At 43.6% G+C, this 21,900-nt stretch overlaps 1 protein-coding gene across 7 annotated transcripts in view; it reads right to left on the bottom strand.

The window, feature by feature from the left end:
• CLUAP1 (clusterin associated protein 1) overlaps nucleotides 1–21,900 on the bottom strand; it is a 79,912-nt gene that overhangs the window by 19,532 nt on the left and 38,480 nt on the right. For 6 of the 7 annotated variants that reach the window (XM_038186999.2, XM_072023678.1, XM_027468783.3 and 3 more), the window contains one exon: nucleotides 3,297–3,369. In XM_038186999.2, coding sequence (XP_038042927.2) covers nucleotides 3,297–3,369 — 73 coding nt within the window. Of the gene's footprint in view, nucleotides 1–2,878; nucleotides 3,076–3,296; nucleotides 3,370–21,900 lie in introns of all 7 variants that reach the window. The other variant, XR_011803492.1, reaches the window with a different exon arrangement.

Genomic DNA, 21,900 nt, shown 5'->3' with positions numbered 1-21,900 from the left:
TTTACCACATAACTTAGTGTTAGCTTTTTTTTTTTTTTTTTTAAAGTGCAGTGTTTTTATGAAGATGTTCTGTGAGAATTAGAAGATGATTTGCAATGTACACTAGGAAAAATAAAAAGAAAAAAGAGCCAGGCTATTTCTGAATTGCACCAAATGTTGTTGCAGATTTTGTGCATGCATCCTGACATATCCTTTGCCTTTTGCCTTTCTGTGTTCCTAACAGACCTGCACAATTCAACCTGTGTTTTACAGCCATTCTTCATGTGAAATGTCATTTAGGTTTCTTCGCTATTAGTTCAGCCTGAAAGGAAACCGAGAGCTGTCCAGAATTCCTGCAACTTCTGCTGCAGAGGAATGAACTGTTAATTTGCAGCCCTTCTTACCAAATTAGCAGTGGATAAGGTCAAAGGATTCAGACAATAAAAGAACTGCATCGATTACAAAGGTATGCAAAGGTGAGAGTGCTTACAGGGGCAGGCTGAGTGCTGACTTTTATCAGTTAATGGTAACAAATTCATCATCTGATTCCAGCCTATGCTGTTCCCAGAGCCTCATTAAGTGCTTTGCAGCTCTCAGGGGCAAAGTGTAATGAGATTTAGAGCACCTTCCCTTTCCCTCACAGGAGGCACTGGCCCCGAGCTGCCTCTGTGCAGGGAGACCATGAACCTGTCCCAAGGGAGCTCACGGGGAGGTTCAGCCTTAGGAGACAGGGACCCAGGCCAGGCTCCAGTGGAGCTGCAGGGGAATGAAGCTCAGACCCTATTTGTTGCCCTAATGGCCCAGACAGCAAAGTCCTGAGGTTTTTTGACAAGCTGAAGATGGAAACCAATGCTAAAAGCACTTGGACTGTGCGTGTGTATTACTTAAAAATGCAAGTGGAATAAACAAGTGATTTTTTTTCTCCTAAAACCTGCTTCAGAAAGATCTTCCTAATGGGGAAGAAAAGCCTTTCTTTAATCTTCCTTGTGCCCGTCTCACTAAAAGGCACGTCCTATCTTTGAAGGAGGATACAGCACGCAGAACCTCAGCAGATCAGTAAAATAAGGTCTAAGTGCTCCTGCCCGTTAGGTTTTACACCAGTTCCCCACAATCCACATGATGCTTGCAGCAATTTTTGATAAAAATCACACAATGCCAGGCCAAGGCTGCAGGGCTCTTGGGAACCCTCAGCTGCCAAAGCTCCATCCCTTGCTGTCCTTTCTGCTTCCAGTGTGAATTTCACTAATAACCTCTTTGGGGCAGGCAGAGCTGTTCAGTGGTGCTGCACAGATTCTGTTGCCTCTTGTGCAAGATACATTCTTGACTTGCAACTAGGATCGTGGGGTTAACTTCACCCCTAACAGGGTGCTGTGCCACTTGAGATACCAACTTCTTCCCCCTCTTCTCCAAGTAAATCCCTTTGAATTGTATAAAAGGCATCTTACAACTAATAGTGACAGCAGGAAGCAGGGTCTGGTCTGAGAGGAGAGCACAACTCAGTACCTTATCATCTTATGTTAGCAAACTGTGATCTCAGCCAGTTTTACAGCATTCAATAAATTAACCTCACAGTACCCAGTAACAAAGCTGTGTTCCGTGATCAGCACTGGGGAAACAGCCTCCAAGAGCCAAATTTATTGCCTCAGTTACATCCCTGCAGCTCCACAGACTTCAACACCATGTTCAGGTAAAGGCAGACTGTAGCTTAGAAAGATGACTTGATTTGCCAAGGTTATGGGACAATCAATAAATGAGCCAGCAATGATCCAGGATCCTGTTGCTCCTATCACTAGAACAAACACTAATTTTGTCAATTTGGAATAAAGACGTATTATGGCAATATTTTTTGAGGTCAGTAAAAGTCTTAATTATGTGTTCTTAGAAGTTAGATCACTCCCTAAAAGGCAAGGTTTGTATTATTTGAGAGATGACTGAGCAATTTTCTAAGTGAAAGTCCACTGGCAAGGAAAAAAAAAAAATCAGGAAAATTTCATGTTACGCTTCACATTGCTAATTACTGATGATAAATGTTCTTCCCTCTTGAACTTACTTACTCTGGAAACCTACTGAAACCAAACTTAATCATCCTGGAAACTATCACATAGGAGGACCTGGACTTTTTCACTGAAGTAGATGCTTGAAATAGTTCCACATTCTTGCAATTTACATCACAAATCCTGTGTTTCAGATAAAACTTCACTTTTTACTGCATTGACATAAGGAGATGAGATCAAAGATGGGCAGAGATGAATGAATTTCCTCTTTCATGAGCTTGTTCAGAACACATCTGCCAGCAAACAAATTGTGAAGCGTAACTTTTATGTCCTTACCCAATTTTAGCTTTCCTGAACTCTCCCTTTGATCCTGAGAGTTAACCCTCCTCTTGTTTTTTTCACTACCGTATAAAAATGCACATATTGCAATATCCAATTCACAGGGGCAATTAATGGGGAAGTTCTGCTGACGCTTGACTCAAAAGAAGCAAAATCTGGTTTGTTAGCTTTCTGCAAAATCTCAAGGGGTTTTTGTTCCTTTCTGGTCTTCAGCTAGAATTCTAATTAATTAAAAATGTATAAAAAGAAAGATAATCCCCAAATTTTAATTGCATTCACATTTTGCAGGTACACTAAATCAAGGAAACCCAAGAAGGCAAACATGGACCACACTTTGAAGATTAGTGATATTAACAAGGATTTCAAACAGAAGTTGTTTCATCAGTGAGTGTTACAATCTGATAGATACATCACAAAGAATTAGTCCAAACACACAGCCACCTCCATGGCACACGATGTGGCAGACTAACTTTTGAGGACAGAAGTGATCCAGTTTTGCAAGGCAAACCAGCACCCATGCACCACGAGGCAGCCAGGTAGTCCCACAAACCAAGGAGACGACTCACCAGCACACAAGCATTCTCCCAGGCAGAATCCTCTAACCAAGCTTGGTAGCAAACCAACTTTTCATCATCAATCCCACTGTGCTGGGACAACTGCTTCATCTGCAGCTAGCCTGAAGGGGCTGGGATGTCAGTAAAATGAATCCACCTGCTGCAGCTGCACAGCACATTTAGCGAGCGACTGTTTTCGCCTCTCAGCACTGCAGGTAAAATTCACAAGGTGAAGGAGCATTTCACAGAGGTTAGGTTCTCCATTTCATTGGTGTTCTTTCAAAGTTATCATCATCCCACTTTTTCTAATATAGTCTGTTGACTCAGTCGTCTATCCCATGTCCCTGTGGCTTGTAAGTGCGCATTTATACAAGCAGTAGCCAGTGCTTCATTTTTCTGCCAATACAACTAGTTTGGAAAACCCACTTACTTCCACTCTTAAGCAGATGCTGCTCCTCTTCCTTCAGCCTGTTCTGCATCAGACGCAGCATGTTTGCTGCTTCCTGTAATGGGTGAAAACAAACAAGTCAGAGAAGCTGCCACATTGCCCAGTTAAGTAGCTAAGTGGATGGCCCTATAACAGTTAAGAGCACTCAAAAGCAGAATGAAAAAGGAAAATTTCAGCACTGGAAATACTTCATGGAAAATAAAAGGTCTTAATTGAAGCTTGGGAACTCCTACTTACTTTGCCCATGAGGTCAGGATATAAAGCATATACCCATGTAAAACAGTGCACTGAAGATCAGCCATACATTCCCGTCAGCTGAAACTTTACTAATTGCAGTGAAAACAAGTTCACTCGTTTTCATCCCACAGAACATTACTGCCATTACAGAACAGAAGAGACTTTCTTTGGAAAGTGGTTTTTGGTCTTTTTTTCCCCAACCAATACTTCAATAACCACCAGAAGTGGTTTGTGAAATGACTGCAGTTTTATAATACATAAATCAAACCAGGATAAATTCACACATTTCCATGCATGCAAACAAAATTGGAAGAAAAATCCCAGACAATGAGCTGGAGAAGTACAGCCATACGCTATATAATACTAGTATACTACGCTATTGGATAGTACTACTGGTAGTATTTGGGTACAAAGAAGAGCTGTGATAACAAGACTGCACAAGGTGTATTGTTGATTTTCTTTTTTAAATATAGCAGATTAAAACATGCTGAGAAACACTACTGCACTGACAGCATGACAAAATTCTGACAAAGGCAGTTAGCAAATGAAAGGGGTAAGTAGAGCAGTGGGTGCTGAGCTGAGGAATAGCAGCAATCACAACCCTCAACCCATTCAAATGAATGCCAACGATAAAAGGAATATTACAACAAGGCCTACAAGGACTTAAAAAAATAAAACACACTTAAGTCTTGCAGTATCAACTGAGCAAGAAATGTGACAGCTCGGAAGGGAAGAAGTGGGCTGACGGGAGCTGGGCAGCAGCAGTTAAAACAGACATTTTCATTCCAGCATAATGGATTGGTAAGAAAACATGCCTGCCTCTGTAGACAGTAACAGATGGGAGTAATTTTAATCTCCTGGTATACATGCATTTGCTGAGCATCGCATACCAGGTAGACTAAAGGAATTATCTGATTGCCAAACACCACAACACAATTCTAGGAGGTCTTTTGCTGAGTTCATGAAGTTCTCCATCCAGTTAGGGCTAAAATCTACCAAAGTTACCAAGGGGTTTTAGAAATTAAGGTTCATTATTCCAATAGCAGCATCAGACAGAAAAATATATTTTTAATTACATCTAGTTTAAACTAGGATAACATCGATGGCAAAGAGCAAACTAAACATGGTAGAGTAGGTAAGACACAAAACATACAACCAGATCAAGGTAGAACCTATAACATTAAACAGATGGCAAACAAGTGATGGAAGGATTTAGCCGCTCGTTTTACTAGCTCTATTTTTTTCTACAATTGCACTCATGCAAGACAAGTAGATGGGAACGCTAATTAACTGTAGATTGAGCTGCAATTCTTCTGAGCCTTTGATTTTCTATGCAGAACTCGTATACAATTAAAAAATAAACAGACAACTGCTGCTCTGACACGGTCAAATCTGCACATTAAGTGCATGTGCAGAAAGGACCCAGTGGATCAACTGAAATACCTGTGGGACAGAGGGAAAAAAATCATCTGAGAACAGCTGAATGGTAGGAAAGATTTTTTACTCTCAGGTGGAACTTGTTTGTTGGAAGTTGTTTCTAGGCCAAAGATTTGAGTTTCTGTGTGGTTGTGCTTGACCAACCATAGTTTTGAATGCAAGGGAGGTGGGAGACCACAGACAAGGGAAGGGGGCAAACCCCAGACTGGCTGGGGAAGCCGGTCACATCACTGCTGTGTCTGGTACTGACACAAGCTGCCAGCACAGGTGACCGGAGGAGTTTCAGCTAACACAGCTGAAGTCGCTCAGGAGGATGCCTGTGACTCCCAACACCACCTCCTGGACAGTGACATTGATCCAGGCAGCTTTCTGAGCAAGACTTACCCCATTTCAAAGATCCCAGTAAAGCTCTCTTCCAAACAATTGCAACCGACTGCTGTAGTTCACATCATGTGCAATAATTAAAGCATCACCAGCAAAGAGTTTTGAATTTGTCTAAATCTTACGAGAAGAAGCTGTAGGAAAAGAGAAGTTACCAGACCCCAAAATCCCCAGGTTAATTCTTTGGGTAATTGCAGTCCTGCTTGCCCAGATCTCATTCTTCCATGAGAGACGAGGAACAGATTGAATAAAGCCAGTTAGCTGGGGGAGCTGTGCCAGACCAACACAAAACCTGTGCAAAAACCAGGAGAAACCCAGGTCCATTGCTTTTCGGCAGACAAACCACATTTATTTAGTTCTCACACACTAAAGCAATAGGATTTTTTTTTTCTTTATGCACTTAGCTCTCTTCCTGACATTCTCCTGGAGGACAAATTGTGACCCCCCCCCCCCCTCCCCCCCAGCACCACTGCACCTCTCTGTCCTGAGATGGGGTGGGCAGCAAAGCAGAGCCTTGGACCCTGCGAGGCTTCAGGGCACACAGGAGCAGAAACCCCACAGTGCCCGATCAGCTCCTGCTTTGGGGTGACCTGGGAGGTCCCGCTGTAATCACCCTGATACACATTCGCTGCCTCATTCTGATTTCTTAATTAGCAGCTGACCGGGCTGCCTCTGCCTCTCTCCAGTGAGCCAGACACATCCAAAATACCCTAATAGCTCCTGCTCAGCGAGGCTGAGCTTGCTCCAGGTCTCAGCTGTTGGGAAGCAGCTGGAGCACAGGCACCTTGCACTGTCTGTACTGCCTGAAGGGGGGAAATGACAAGTGCAAGAGGCATCTCCGTAATGCCACGGCAGCTCACACGGGTCTATGGGCAAGACACAAAATTCCGATGCCTGAGGTGCAAACCTGGATGTTTTAACAGGAAAATGAGAGCCAGAAAGGGGTGAAAGGCTCCTTGGGAATTGTCAGGGTGTCTGCTGGGAAAGCCCATAGGCGCAGAGAAATAATCCCTCCTATAATGAAAGCCTCCTGACCAGAATTTTTTGTGTGTCTGCACAGGTGCTTAGCACCGGTGGGTGCGCAGGCACTCAGCGAAGGGCCTGTTGGGCTCACAAACCTGCCTGGGAACGTTCAAAAGGTTCTGGGGAGAAACCAAACAATTCCTGCTGGGAGATGGAAAGATGACTGCCACTGCAAGGAGCGTTACACAAAAGGCAATCACGCAGAAGCCATGCTACCTAGAAATCAGAACTACTGGTGATGGACATGTATTCTGCAGGAATTTAAACTGATTTAAACAAGCCTTGCCCCTGCCCCAGCAAACACAATGCTTGCTGTGTCCTTGGGATGAAGGGTGCAAACGAAGGGATCCATCACCTGTCCAAATCTCAACCCCCGTGGCTGCTGCAGCCTGCACAGGGCAAAGATCAACAGGGAGGGAGAGAAAGAAAGGACATTTCCCAGATAGCATGGGGACAAATTCATAAACCTGGAAACCATGTTTAAAATACATCTATTCACGGACCACCGAAATAATAATAGATACAATCATTGCCTAATAGTGTAATTCCTTGTGTAAATAGTGTAACATATCTGTTAAGACTGCTGAAGGCAATCCAAATTCAATCAAATAAGCAGCCTCACCTGCCCCGCACCCTCAGCCACTTGCTCCTTTGCTCCTGCTCTGGTGCCAGCATTTGTGCAGCTGCACAAAAGAAACCCAGGTGAAAACTACAAATCCATCAAAATAAAATCAAACCAGACAAATTCTCCAGTGCAGTTCAGCATTGATGCTGCATGAAGTCTCAACTTGCACATGGAGGACGGGGTGTTGCCACTGCAGGAAAAACTGTGAGGGTAAGAAGAGGGAGCAGTGTGGCTTTCAGCTTCAGGGCTGATTCCTGTGCTTAAAATCTAAGAGAAGTGGAGTCTAAGAAAATGATTTGACCATACAGCTGAGACTTCTCCCCCTTTCCTGGAGCCTCTTCCTTGTGCTGGCAGCAGCATCTCAGCTGACCTCGTAGCGAGCCAGCACAGAGCTCACTGGCAGAAAAAAAATGTTGATTTTTCTACAGTTTAGATTTCTGAATAGCTTCGTGCATGGTCAGATAAACGCTGCAGTCAGCCCAAGGGAGCTGTTGAGACTGTACAACACCATCCCTTTCAACAACAGCCCATCACTGCATCAATTTAGCTGTGCTGCCAGGCTACATCCTACAAAAGCTTACCAAAAACTGCAGCAAAACAAATTTGTTTCAAACAGGCAGCCTCAAACCAGTTGGAACCAGGACAGCATCATTTGTGCTGGCTGTAGCAGTTCTGAACAAGCAAGATCTTCAAAGGAGAAGGCAGAAGCTGTAGCCATTTACGTATTTAGAAAGTGAATTATATTTACCATGGTTTGTTGTTTTTTGTCACATTCTCACTTAAAGGAATCTGAAGGAGACATGTTAAATTAATGGAAAAAAATGCAACAGCTTCATTTGTTCTTAACGTCAAAATCTTAAACCATGTCAACTTTCAAACAGCTGCATCAGTGGTAGCTTCAGTTTCCCTCTTTCTCCCTGCTGCTTTCAGTGCCTGCAATCATCAGGCTGTATTTTCTGCCCCGACCAGGCTCCACCTTCTCCCCAAGCCCCTCTCCCCAGACTTCACGTTATCGAACAGAAGTGACTTTTACCAGCTTGGGGAAAACAACAATGTGCTAATCAGGGATGTTTTCCAGTTTTATGCTGGCCACTTCTGCAAGACCCAGTGCTTCCCATATGCAGCAAGGAGAGCTAAGGGCACGATGAGCATGGCAGAGATGCTCCTTGGACGCACTAAGACAGCAGCAGAGCAGCACCCCACGTAGGACAGCAGTTGTGTTTTCTGCACAGGGCAGCAGTGACAGCCCCATGAAGCCAGAGATGTGGCCTAGCAAACCATGCAGCAACGCAGGAATTCGTTGGCTTTGTTTGTCTGAGAACAACCCCGGCTCCTGGACACGTCAGCAAGTACCTGCTCCAAGCCCCTGCCTCCAGCAGGGTCAGCAGTGGGATCACACCACGGAGCTCCTCAGGTCTTAAAAACCTCCAACGACAGAGCCTGGGCAACCTGCTCCTGTGCCGCCTATCCAAACAGCAAAAAATATTCCTTGGTGTCAAGTCAGAACTATTTTTCATTGCTAGCAGCTTGTTCATGTCTTACACGTAAGGGTTCTGTTCACCATAGCCGCCAGTTGTGCGACCAGCTCTCCGCAGCAGCACCAGCGGGCGATGCAGGATCCTTCTGCCAACAAGCCAGGCCAAACAAAGGCCTTTTAAATAAGTTTCATGAATATTGACAATGAACTGTGCTTTTTCATGCTTATTTCTTCAAACTGTCCAATTCAGCATCAATGTCACCCATCCCTCCAGCAGGCCAAATGCTGTTGCGAGACGGGTGTACGTTCTGCATGGAACGGGCACAACACAGATACCCTGCATCTGCATCGACTGGCAAAGGAAATGGCTTTACCTCTCATGTCAGGCTATGAAAGCCTTGAAAAACAGCAAAGAGACAAAACGTCAGGATGTTTTACTATAATCTAACTTGTTACCCTACAGACAAGTAAAACGCCATCTACAATTCCCTACAGCGGAGAGCGGGACTTGGCTATGAAAATCCTTTTACAGCAAGCTGTATGAAAGCAAAGCTCAAGAAATGTTTTTTCATTTATCAGTTTCTTATTTACCATGAATTATAATTTCTCTGAGAGGCATTGCTAAAAAACATGCCATTACAACCACTTGAAGACTATACATAGCTATGAGCAGGGTCTGGGTGCGGGGCAGACTGTTTGGGTTTGTGTTTTTTTCCTGGTTGTTTTTAAACAGACCAACACACCACCATGCAAAATATCCTCCAGCAGCTGACCTCCAGATTGCACAAGCTCTGCCACCAGCTCATTGCTTGACGGAGGGAAGCGATCCATGATTTGAATAAGCCACGTGATTTCTTGACAGCCAGTCCCTCATGATACAGCTAATGCTGCTGAGCATTGTTTCAAACAATAAAATCGAGTTGCTGAAATCGTGTAATTGAAGACACCTCCACGTCCCTTCAGAATGAGAAGTGGCAAATCTAGGCTCAAGAAAAGAGAACCAAAACCAATGCAGTATTTCATCATTTAAGGCTTTTTTTTTTTTAAAAAAAAAAAAAAAAAGTTAACATCAAAATTTTATTGGGAAAGGCGTGGAGAAAATGTCAGCAGGATTTTGAATACCAGAAGTCTGTGCTCTGGAGTCAGCTGGCAGACAGTGTGGTTACCGCTAAGCAAAAAGACAAAAGGAAAGAAATGAAGACAATAAGGGGGATAAGTGTGAAAGAATGACAAGACAACAAATGCAGATAGCTGGCTTTCTGTTCGGATGCTACCATTTCAATTTTTGCCTTCATTATTTCTTCTGCTCTCAGACACCCTCCAAATCCCAGAAATCTCTCAACAGCTCTCTCTACATATAACCTTTTCATCTTAGTAAGAGAAAATGATGTTTCCTTCCCCCCCCCCCGCCTTTCCTGGTGATTTGCTAGAGCATCTTGGTAATCCTCCTGCTCTGTAGTACACTTGAAGCGAAGCGATTTGGAGATGAATTGAGCCACCTCATCTTCACCTTGCCTGTTAATCTCAGCAGCTGTTTCTTGCTTTGTTAGAGAACAAAGCAGCTGAGATTAGCTCTTGCTACGCTCATGCGATGGGATTTGTTTTTCATAATAGAGTGTTGCCACTCATTCAGCGGGGGTGATGAGATATAAGGACCAGGAGAAATTGCACGGTGCCTGAGCAGAGAACGTGACCGCACTCTTAGCAGGAGGAAGCCTGCTAGGAACAACAAACGTAGGGAACACAACACCAAGGCTGCACAGCTGAAGCTCACAGCAGCATGAGGTGCCAACCTACCCAGAGCTGTTCTTTAAGAACTGAAGACGACGCTCCCTATCACGCCAAACTGCTTATAATTACCTCACCCCAAATTAATTAACCAACCTGCGGAAGCCCATCTCTAGTCCTGTACCCAAAAGCGCACGGCATAGAGAATGAGATTGGAGGCATTAAGAGGCACACAGGTGCAGAGCTTTGAACCCGTTGGGATTACAGAACCACAGCGAGGAAGTTTGCAGCCTCAGAGTGTTGCAAGAGATGGATACAGGCACTCCAGAAAAGGCAGGCTGGGAGAGGAGGATGAGGAGGGGCTGCTCTCTCTGCAAAGGAGCAGCTTGAATTGAGCCGCCTTGCATTAGGTGCTGAGCCTGGTGAGAGCTTATGGGTACAGGTCAGAGGACAAAGCACTGGCCTATAAACCAACACAGATCACGCTGCATAAGCTAATGTTCATTTTATTCTCAAGCTTTGAGCTGCCTAAGTCATATTCTTAGCACACCAAATCACTTCAGTAAAAGAAACAACAGAGAAACCAAAGGCACAGCTGGGATTCTCCGGTTTCTCATCTCACCTGCAGTCACTGGATAAAGACTTCCACTTTCCTCTAGAAGCTACCAAATCTGAGAAGTCCAAAAAAGCCACTTCTCTCCATATCACATGGTATTGCACTCGGTGAACAGCACAGAACCACAGTGGAGCAGGCTTGCAGTGCTTAAAGCTGGCAATAAATCAGGTCCCCAACACCCTGGCTGGAAGACAGACTTTGCATCTAGAGGTTGCTTTCCTTCGATGCCACCACCTCAGCACTTCTGAACTGCTGTCACTGGGAGGTAGCTTCCCTGATAAATGCAAAAGCCACAACCTCCCTCCGTCCTGGTATTAAATCAAGGACAGTGCTTTGGAGATTGGGGCCTCCAACAAGCTTGTCACTGCTTCAAACACAGAGCTCTGCATCAGGAAGAAAACACAACCTTGTCCTGGCAGATTCTCTGGATCACTCTAAGTTCACCCTAATAAATAACTTTTACATACATTTATACCTCTTTACCATTTTGGCCTGAGGTGTGTCTGAAAATCACCACCTCTGGCCATTTTATTTATTTTTTTTAGGAGAAGTCATCCTTCCACTGGATGGGCACACACTGAATGAATTGAAAATCACCAGCCCCTATTACAGGACCATCTGTCTCCTCCCTGGTCTCATTATTCCCATCTTCTCCCTCAATTTGATGTCCTGAAACAGTCATTGCTTCTCATCATTAACGGCCATTTTTACAGTAATCACTTCTATTGAAACACACATAAAGCATACTTGAGAGTATTCTATACGCTTAACTGATACTCAAAAGAAATTCACCAACTGTTATCGTAACACTGTCCCTACAGCGATGGGGGGGGGCAGCTCATTTCTGCCAGCGTCATTATTTTAAATAATGAATTTGATTCATTGTCCTTCTTCAGAGAAAACTGTTTACCTTGAAACTATTCTTCTGTCCCAGCTAGCCGTTACAAACACCCATTGTTGATATATTTATCTAGAATAATTTTTTTTTTTTTTTGAAAAAAAACAGCAAATCTTACGCTATTTTACAACATGATTTGGTCTTTCCAGTCTGTTCTTTTCCTGTCTTAAATCCTGCTAGCCTTATGTTTTCCTGCTTTTTGTGGTAGAAGAAGTGTTCACAGGGAGTACTGTAATAGACACTGTAAAGGTACTCGAATAAATGGGGCAGAAGAGTGTTAGTCACTAAAGCTGACAGCATAATACCTATCCAAGTGAAGCACCAACTTCATACTGAAAGGAGCTCGGCACAATCACAAAGACCTTCACGTTCATTGCTTCACAGTACGTGGAGAACGCTGCAGCCTCCCCAAGACAAACTCCAGTGATCACATTTAGCAAAATAAACAATTAGATCTGACAGGTCACTACCAAAGTGCACTTTCATCAAGCAAAGATGTAAAAAGACTTGAAATTTTCTTGAACCGTTTATCTTCACAAGGAAACACAGGGTAATTAACCAAATGCCACTCATGCTATCATAAAAGTGAGAAAGACTAAAATGTTTTCTAATGTAATTAAATTTATCATAAAGGAAAGACAGCATAGTATTAAAATATCAGCATGAGCTTGGACGATGACCATTTTGGAGAATGTCTTTAGGAAGGCGAGCTGCTGGCAAGGATCTGTAGGAAAGCGAAGCCAGCACCAAGCTGCCCGGCTGTGCCTTTGCAGGATGCCACCTGAACAGCAGAAGGCAGAGAGACAAAGCTGTGATTTATAGCCTGAACTACCTACACTAATGCTACTCCCACCATAGCAGCTCTTAATGCTACCAAGCTCAGGCCACAACCCATAAAATACACTCAAAAAAACCCACTAAACATAACAGGATGAAACATAATCCATAGGAAGCATTTTGAAATTACATCGGTTTAATGTTTCTCACATACTTCTTCCTAAAACTCCCGTAATTACTGAGCAGCTTTGACTTCAGTTCCTCCAACTCACAAGCACTGCAATAACCACTTTTCGCGGAACAGATAAATTGGAATTGAAGCTGAGCAGCACACTTCATAAAGCGAAGTTGAGAGGTGGTGTCCTGAGACTTTCGGCAGATCGGTTACTCACCCTCTTGAATAAGCAAACTGTGCATGTGGTGTAAATGCCTGAAGTAACTAGGAAAATAAAACTAACATTCACACTTTTAAGGAAAAGGTACAGCATTGAAGAGGCTTTCAGGGTAGGGCATAACTGCATTATCTGAGCATTCCCTAGGCTCCCAACCTTAGATGCTATCGCGCTGGGGAAACTTGGTGTGCTAGCCCTAAGGAACACCACGGAGCGTGGAGTGGAGTGGAGACACCACAGCTAGGCTCTGTAATCAGGTGGGGCCTCGATTGTTCTTGTGCACAAAGCTGCACTTTTTGCCACCCTAAGCCAAAGACCTGTCATGTTTTGACAAATGCTGTACCCTAGTGTACTTTTTGCTCATTATAATATCATTATAATACCAAAACACACCTCCATCCCAAAAGCTACCCGCCTCCAAGGTGCGACCACCCCTCACTGAGCATGCGCCCTGAATTTCTCGGAGCCTATTACTTTAAACGGAGATGGGAAAACTTTACACCAATCATAACTAAGATATGCTTGACTAGAGCCACTCAAGCTCCACCTAAAAGATAGAAAATAATATAAATTGGCCCAAGAGAGAGGGGATGTTAGGGAAGATACCATTGTCAGGGGAGATACCATCCCAAGGACATACAACATCCTTAGGACCTCCTGACTCCTGGGATCAGTCGACGGGCTGAGCCTCTCTTCCCCCCCCATTGGGACGCCTTTGGGTGAGATCTGAATATTTGCTTATAAATCTCTATAGAGTCTTTGATCCTTTTAACGCGTTTATTTCTAGGCTGCGCACCTAGAACCCACAGAACACCTAGAACCCACAGAACACCTAGAACCCACAGAACACCTAGAACCCACAGAACACCTAGAACCCACACCTAGAACCCACACCTAGAACCCACACCTAGAACCCACACCTAGAACCCACACCTAGAACCCACACCTAGAACCCACACCTAGAACCCACACCTAGAACCCACACCTAGAACCCACACCTAGAACCCACACCTAGAACCCACACCTAGAACCCACACCTAGAACCCACACCTAGAACCCACACCTAGAACCCACACCTAGAACCCACACCTAGAACCCACACCTAGAACCCACACCTAGAACCCACACCTAGAACCCACACCTAGAACCCCTGTAACACCTGTGTATTTCATGCATACTAGCTTGCTTTTGCAGATAGTCACTATCACCGGCAATCCAAAAGAACCTGATTATCTGTTGCTGTAATAAACCATACGTGATTGCATTGTGATAGCTCTCATTAATGCAACTAGGGTGAGGGTGGATAGTTCAGTGTTCTGAATCTAACCAGACCCCCAGACGGTTAATGCATTGTTGGTGAATGTCTGAACGGACCCCCAGTTTTGGTGAATGTCCGACTGGTTCAGTACTCTGAATCCAACCGGGCCCGTAACGGTTAATCAGCTACACCCCTTTAACGCGACAGTGCACGAAGGTCTCACCTTGAAATTAATGCTTTCCCCTCAGGAACTCAAAAGGATGGGACGAAATAGAAAGAGCAAATTAGCTCAGGGTGACAAATTCCACCTTGGTACGTGTTTGCTCCTGCACTGCTGGTTGGGTTTCACGACTTGCCCTATAGACTGGAGGGCCATGTTTGTGCTTCCCGTAAACCTCTGCTTCCCTCTGCAGCTCTCCCCTCTTGTCCTTATGAAGTAAATTGGTTCTTCTCCTAGCGGCATGTTTCTTGATGCACTATAAAAGCTTTCTGCACAGCTTTCTCCCCCATCTCTGCCACATACACGTTATGTTTCTCATTCAGATGGTCAAACAGCAAACAGCTCGCCCAGGGAGGCCGCGCAGTCTCTGTCCTCGGAGGCTTTCAAAACCTGTCTGGATGGAGTCTTGAGCAGCGTGGTCTGATGCCCATAGCTGACCTTTCTGTGAGCAGGAGGTTTGGCAGGAGACCTCACAAAGTTCCTCTCCAACCAGAATTACTCTGTGAATCAGTGGTCAGTGTGAAGCAGGCTTTAACGTTATTTACCTCTTTTGACTATTTTTCTATTAAAAAAAAAAAAACCTACTCCAGATAGTCATCCCCACTGCTGTACTGTACTTGTTTTGTGCTAGGTATTATGATGGATGGCAATTCAAGGAATTTGACATAAGCCACATGAAGGCTCCTGAGAAGGGTGGCAGTTCAGCTCTCTATAATTTTATCTCCTTCATTACGAGCTCTGCCAGTTCTGAAGTCAAAGCTGGCTCCTATGAACTTGATGCTTTCAAATCCTCTTTTATTCCATGACCTTCCCTCCCTTCTTTTTGAGGCTTCAGTGATCAGGATCCCTTCTTTTATGTACACATGCACCCTATTTTCATTCGTTATTGGGGCAGCCAGATTCCCCCCACATTTGTGTGTGCATTTTATACAGCACGGGTCACTTCGCAGATCGATGTGAATTTTCCCTTGACTACCTCCCTTCGTTCAATAATAAAGGGAAAGAGGCAACATGAATGTGGAGAAGCCTACATAAAACACACAGGTGACATTTATACCAACTGTTTCTGCTGAACTGCTTTTCCAACACTACTCCCAGAGCACGCTTTGTTGTGCCACCAACCAGAGCCATCTCATTATTCACATAAATTGGGCCATTTGGAAACGAGGAACAGTGCAATGTCATCATTCACCAGGAGAAGTACAAGCATCAACACCTTTTTTCAGCTGGTTAAAGCAGCACAGGGATGCTGCCTACAGGTAATTCTAGCATGCTTATACTAGGCTTAGTTTCTCCTTTCACAAGAAGATTCAGGTTTAATAAACCTGACTAAAGGCCTGAAGTTAAAGGCACCAAGAAGATACAAAAAATACTCCTGAACCATCCAAGAACCACAGATCAGAGCTGAGGGAGCAGAATGTTAGTGGGTCACTGAGGATTTCTGTGACCACCCATGACAGGGCATAGCTCAAGAGGATCAGGAAGAAAATGAAGAGAAAAGGGTTGGAAGGGAAGCAGCCAGACTGCATCATGAGACTGGGTGTGATCACAGGCGCCTAAATCATCCTCCAGAGCTGACTGACAGAATTCAAACAGAACTGAGAAAAAAAAAGGTGGGGGGAAATCCCAGACTAACATTTTCTGCCCAGAATTTTCCAGTTAAAATGCTTTCATACGAGCTTCAAGTCAGCACTAACACTCAGGAATTCGCTGCTACCTGAAATTGTGTCACGGAGGATAGACTTTATTCTGCCACTCAAACGTAGTCATCATCAGATTTAGTGCAAGTTTACCACCGTGATGGCTCCTCTCTATTTTTCCAATTTGCTTTAGTGGAAGACGTGAATTATAATGACTCAATAACAGCTCATTGAGCATTCCCTCCATGCATTACACTTTTATTGTACTAGCTTACAAGCTATATTGGTTAGATGTATGATTTATCTGAATTAATGTACAATTCCGCAATGTAAACCTGAGGTCAGTGTGCACTGTGTGAAGAAATTATCATCCAAATTAGTATTGATTGGAAGTTAGTAGTCACAGCTGTATCTTGTTTACCACCATAAAGCAGTCACTGTCCCATCACCACTAAAATCTAACAGCAGAATTATCCCCTCCCCGTGTCACAGGTAGCACAAACCTTTAAGCGTTCCAAGGGGAGTCAGGATCACCAGCTCTTTTCGAGGATAGCATTTATTATATTACAGGGTAGTAATTCTTGTTGAACTGAATGGTTCCAGGAATTGACAACAGAATCTGCTTTCATCTTGAGATCAATTAGTTCCAGTACAGCCCATGTTTCTTACAGCAAAGAATCTCTTCTACAGGTGGCTGACACACACTTCAGTTTATTTCTCAATTCCCACCAGCCAAGCCTCAACAGCACCAGCAAGCCTCTGTCTTAACAGCGCTGTTGTTAGAACCCTAGCACAGGGCTTAGAGAGCTGGGTTTTACAATTTCTCCTGCCTGACAACATTTGAGCTCCTAGTGCCTGCTCACTAGGACAGCGCTCTAGCTACGTTAGAAGACTTTTTTTTTTTTTTAATTTCTCATTGTGATGGGTAGAGAAGAATAAAGTAGACAAGACTTACTACACAGACAAATCTGTTTAAAGGAGTAGCAAACAGTATTTCTAGGACTGTTCACATATATCAAGCTATTATTCTTTAACACAAAATAAGTAATCATTTCTGGGCAACCACTGACCTAAAGAAACATCAGGTTTCACCTTACACATTCTTCTCTACTTTTCAGTAATTCTGTGCTCTTCACCACATGAGCTCTTACCTCATTTCAGGGTAGCTTCATTCCAGCCTAGTGTGCAGATTAAGAAACAGGCACTGTTGACTTAAAACTCCTTGTGCTGAGAAGAAATTGAGATGTAGGATGCGCTATGTGATATCTCTTGCTTCTTGTTGAAAGATGGCCACCACCAAGTATTTCAAGCGAATGCAAACTGCCCAAGTGAGTTAGACCCTGCTTAACAGGCTGACCTCTCAGAGATACAACAGAGCTTGAGCAAGAGAAAGGCACACAGCTCCACAGATTTAAAAGAGAAGGCCCTCGGAGAATCTAGCGGCCTTAAAATGGAGGCCAAGGCCAAGTGAGAATGAACATGGAATCCTGGCAACACAAATATGACTCAGAGTCCCTTACCTTTCCTTAATCCCGATGCTTGACCCTCTTGGAATGCTTCTGAACTGGTACAGCTCCCAGTTTAGAGTGCCGGTATCCATCTCAACACCAGAACCAGCTTCTGGGAACCCCAACAGCATTCTGGAGCATTCAGAGGAGGAAGGGAAGGACTCTGGGAGGTGCCATATCTCCTACCACCAGCCCGTGGGCTAGGTGGGTGTCTGACACAAGGCTTCTTGTTCTGTTCATACTTGCAGTCTTTCATTTTCATGTATTTCATATAACTAGAAATTGTTTCTACCCAGCTGGAAATCTGAGAATTACTCTACTATTTAACATTATATAAAAAACAACCTGTTTTTCACAGTGAGATTATGCATGTTTGTGTGAATCAAAATGCCAGCGTTTCATAGCTACCTGCCTCTGCTGCTAAGTACCTTGTGCTGTAGCAGAACCTAAATTTCACATCATTTTAATGTTACCTACTTATGGCATTTGGTGCAAATCAGTTGCAAAATGTCAGTCCCAAAATAACTGTTATTTGGGCTTTTTCTTTCAACCAATTCCTGGGCTTGTAACCACTTATTAAAAGGTTTCTTGTAATGATTTTTATTTGTGTTGATCTTGTGGGGGGGAGGGGAAGGCTGGAAGAAAAAAGACTTGATCCACTTGATCAGTGTTGCTTCAAGTGATCAGTAATTGTCTTCTGCTTTGTCTTCTACTTAGCTAGATTTCTGTTACATAATTCACACACCTAAAATACTTGTGAATATTCAAAAATGTAACTCAGGCATACAGGGAAGGCAGAAAACCGCCAGGTGAACAATCCTCTTATCCTATTTTCTTGCCAAATAGGATCAGATAAGAGAATACTTAAAAACTAAAAGGCAGAGCATTCTGAACACACAAAATAGACACCATTATCCTCTAATGTTTCTTGAGGAATGGGGGTCACTACCGAAGAAATTCAGCAAGACAACCTAAGAACTTCAGAGGCTGCACAGTCTCTGATCTCTAGCAGCATTCGTGGATTTCCAAGCTAAGCTATCACCGCAAGCTGTTACATCTTGTGCTTTACAGAAATGATTGCTGGCATGACAGAAAAGTTACCTGAGAATTACTTAGTGGATGCTGTCTCCATCTTCCTTCCCCAGCTGCAGAGCATTTCATACCTAACAGGATGACAGCGGGTTTGCAGCAGCAACAAAGAACTAGCCTGGAGCAGCCTATGAAGGGGGTTCGTATCCAAGCACAGCACCAAGCCCAGATGCACAAGGATCCTCTCCACCTCTTCCTGCTGAGGAGTTTGTGGGCTGCTGCGGGGAGGGTATGAACATCGCTGTTGTTCCAAAAAAACTTCTAAGTGATGAACCTGTACTGAGTAGCTCCTTCCAAAAATTGACAGCGGTAACGAGCGCACGACAATTTAGCAGCCACTCTGGGAAGTTATCTTCAGTCCTGCCACCCCCTCAATCCTTTTAATGAATCCCACTTCAGGTTGTGTCAGAATTTGATGTGAGAGCAGAGATGACCTGCATTCCTGCATCATTCTCCTCTTACCAAGCCCCAGCAGTCTTGGCTTTTTTCTCTATCGCCAAATGTGTATTGGCCTATTCAAAAACCTCTCTGCTTTCCCACGTATCCCTAGCTCACTGAAATATTTTAAATCTCATCTTGGCTCCCTTTTTAATTTAGCGAGCACAGTGAAAACAATGTTGTCTATACAGAGGTGCAGTTCTGTACTTGCACCTCCTGAGCCACCAGAAAACAGTTAGGGCTTCTCAGACATCACAGTTTTATTCTCCCGAAGTCAAACTAGGGGTTATCGTGCACTAGATACCATAAGTTTTAAGTGGTGTTGTTAGGGTTTTAATCAACTGTTGTTTGATCTCTGAGTCTACAAAAAGTTCTAGAGTCTGTCAAATAAAAAGAACACAAAGCCTTGAGTCAAATGACCCCAAATCCAGGAGACAAATGAAAGCTTGTTTGGCCCATATGGCACATCACATGTCCAGAGAATCGTAGCAAATATGTGGATCTTTGAGCACTGAGAAACATACATCTCAATTGTTTTCGTTTCCCAAAAAGTTTATGCTGAGGTTTTTAAGGTGAGACAATATCAATAAAGCACCAGGAGCACACAACCACTTCAGGGCAGCTCGAGGTACCTCTGAGACGCCAGCTCCAGTTGCCATGGTGTTGGTAGGGGACTGCAGATTTTTGCTTCAGTGGAAAGCAAGCATTCAGCAGCAGCTCCTTGTAACCTCCATCTTCTCTAACCTGCTCTTCACATGCCCTCCTACCTTTTCGCTGTCTCCACCACCTTCTCCTTTTGTGTGACCGTAATTTCTCAGGCCAGCAGTTTCCTATGTCCTTTCCTCCAATGCTCCATTGTCCTCATGCCTACGTGATCCCTTCCTCCTCTTCTGTTTTTTTCCACCTTTCTCCATTATGGGATTTCTGTGTCTCAGCCCACCATTGCTGTCGTACTTGTACACTGGACTAAATGCCAGAACAGAAGCAATCAACAATTAAGATGCCTGTGCTTACTTTTACATCTGATATTCAATATAATTTAGCAATGCTGGACCAGGAGTGCTCTCCTGATACCTATAAAAATGTTACCAAACAGTCATAATTCAAGTGCACATTAGCTAGAAGATTAAAGACTGTAACCAAACCCTTTTCATATTAACCTTCTGTCTGGCTATTTCAGAAAGCAGACATTGCAATGGGAATGTCTACATTTAATATTTCCAAGGGATAGCGCAAGGCAAAAGACTAAAAGCAAAGCAGCAGAACCTAAGATTATCTTGGAGAGCAGCAGGACTCCGATATCCCTGATATGTGCATGTTCAGTGCCTTGATCGGGTATGGAGCTTTGATAGGAAAGTATTAGGTAAATGAAGACAGGATTTTATCTGAGTAGGGTGGGTTACAAAGAGAAAGTCATGATGTAGTTTGTTGGTTTTTTTTTCCCTTGCTTAACCTGTCATCACGATGGACTGCTTATTGAAAGTAATATCAGAATGATGAAAAGAAAAATGGTTTAAGCAATCTCAAACCAAAGATAACGACAGAGTAGCTTAGAACATTTTTCCATATGCGCACCACTCCACGGCATTTCTTAGTTGAGATTTCACAGTACCATCATAAAAGCAGTCTTAAAACACATCAGTAGGAAGTAGCTGAAGAAAATACTCCAAGCATGCCCCCTGCAAAGCACAAGAGAAACAAGTATATTCTGTCTAAAAAGAAAAAAAAAAAAAAGGCCTGCAAATGCTAAAGGATGTTGCCAAGTTATTCTGGCATTACACAAACTAGTTTCAAAAATGCCTTTCTAACTGTATTAGCCTGTGCTGTCCTTTAAAGGACAGGCATCTATTACAGTCCAAAAATCCAGCCCCCAATCTGAAAACCCCTGAAACTTTGAATTTTACAGCAGCCAAAGTTCTAATAACTTTAATGGCTAAACATCAGAACCAATTTGGTCTTAAAAATAGGATAAAAATTAATGAAGAGCATCGACTCTTTTTACATAGAAAAATAAGAACAAATCCTTCAGAAGACACAGCACATAAATCCCCGCTTCTGCACAGACATGCAAGAAGATGGATTAGTGCCACGAGCAGCACCAGAGAACGGAAACAGAATAAAAGAAGTGACTGAAAATGAAAAAATGGCTAAGGAAACCACAAAGACAAAATACCCTTATTTAAATTCCTTGGATCCAATAATAAATAGTGCATGACAGTTTGTCAATAAATGTGAGAAACTCACTCAAACGAGGAGTCATGTAAGGACTTCTGACATTTCCACAAACAAGAGTTGATAACGGACAAAAAAACTTTGTATTTTTCATACGTTTCAAAGGGTTTCCGCATCAAACAGGCAGGCACTCTGCAGGTGGTAATTTCACCATCAGCTGCTCAGCTCTGCCAATTCTTTAAGTTGAGACTCAAGAGCAAGCCCTCACGTTCCTTTTAACACCGAGGGATATTTCTCAGTGCGGTGCTTGGCAGGAGACTACCGCCAATTGTCCTCCGAAGCTGCTCCCTCTTATCACAGATACCGGGTGGCAAAAGGAACGGGAAGCTCGAGGCAAACCCAAAAAATCCCCACAAACAACCAGCACCGCGGTTGGGAAAGGCTGGAGTGCTTCCACTGCTCAATGTCACTTAATTAAATCTGTGTGCTCGGGTACAATCTTTAAATCACTTTTCTAATTAGGAATGCACTCTGGCCTATGTCATTAGCCATGCTACGTCAGCAGGCTACCAAAACGGCTTTGAGTCTAAGCACGCTGGAGATTAGTCTCGTTATTCAGCCACAGTCTCTCAAACAGAACAAAAATTCCTCTTTAAAACATGCAACCAGT

Source organism: Anas platyrhynchos, chromosome 15 (assembly GCF_047663525.1).
Source record: "Anas platyrhynchos isolate ZD024472 breed Pekin duck chromosome 15, IASCAAS_PekinDuck_T2T, whole genome shotgun sequence".
In the NCBI taxonomy this organism is placed as follows: Eukaryota; Metazoa; Chordata; class Aves; order Anseriformes; family Anatidae; genus Anas; species Anas platyrhynchos.
This window is presented reverse-complemented; position numbering and strand designations above follow the sequence as displayed.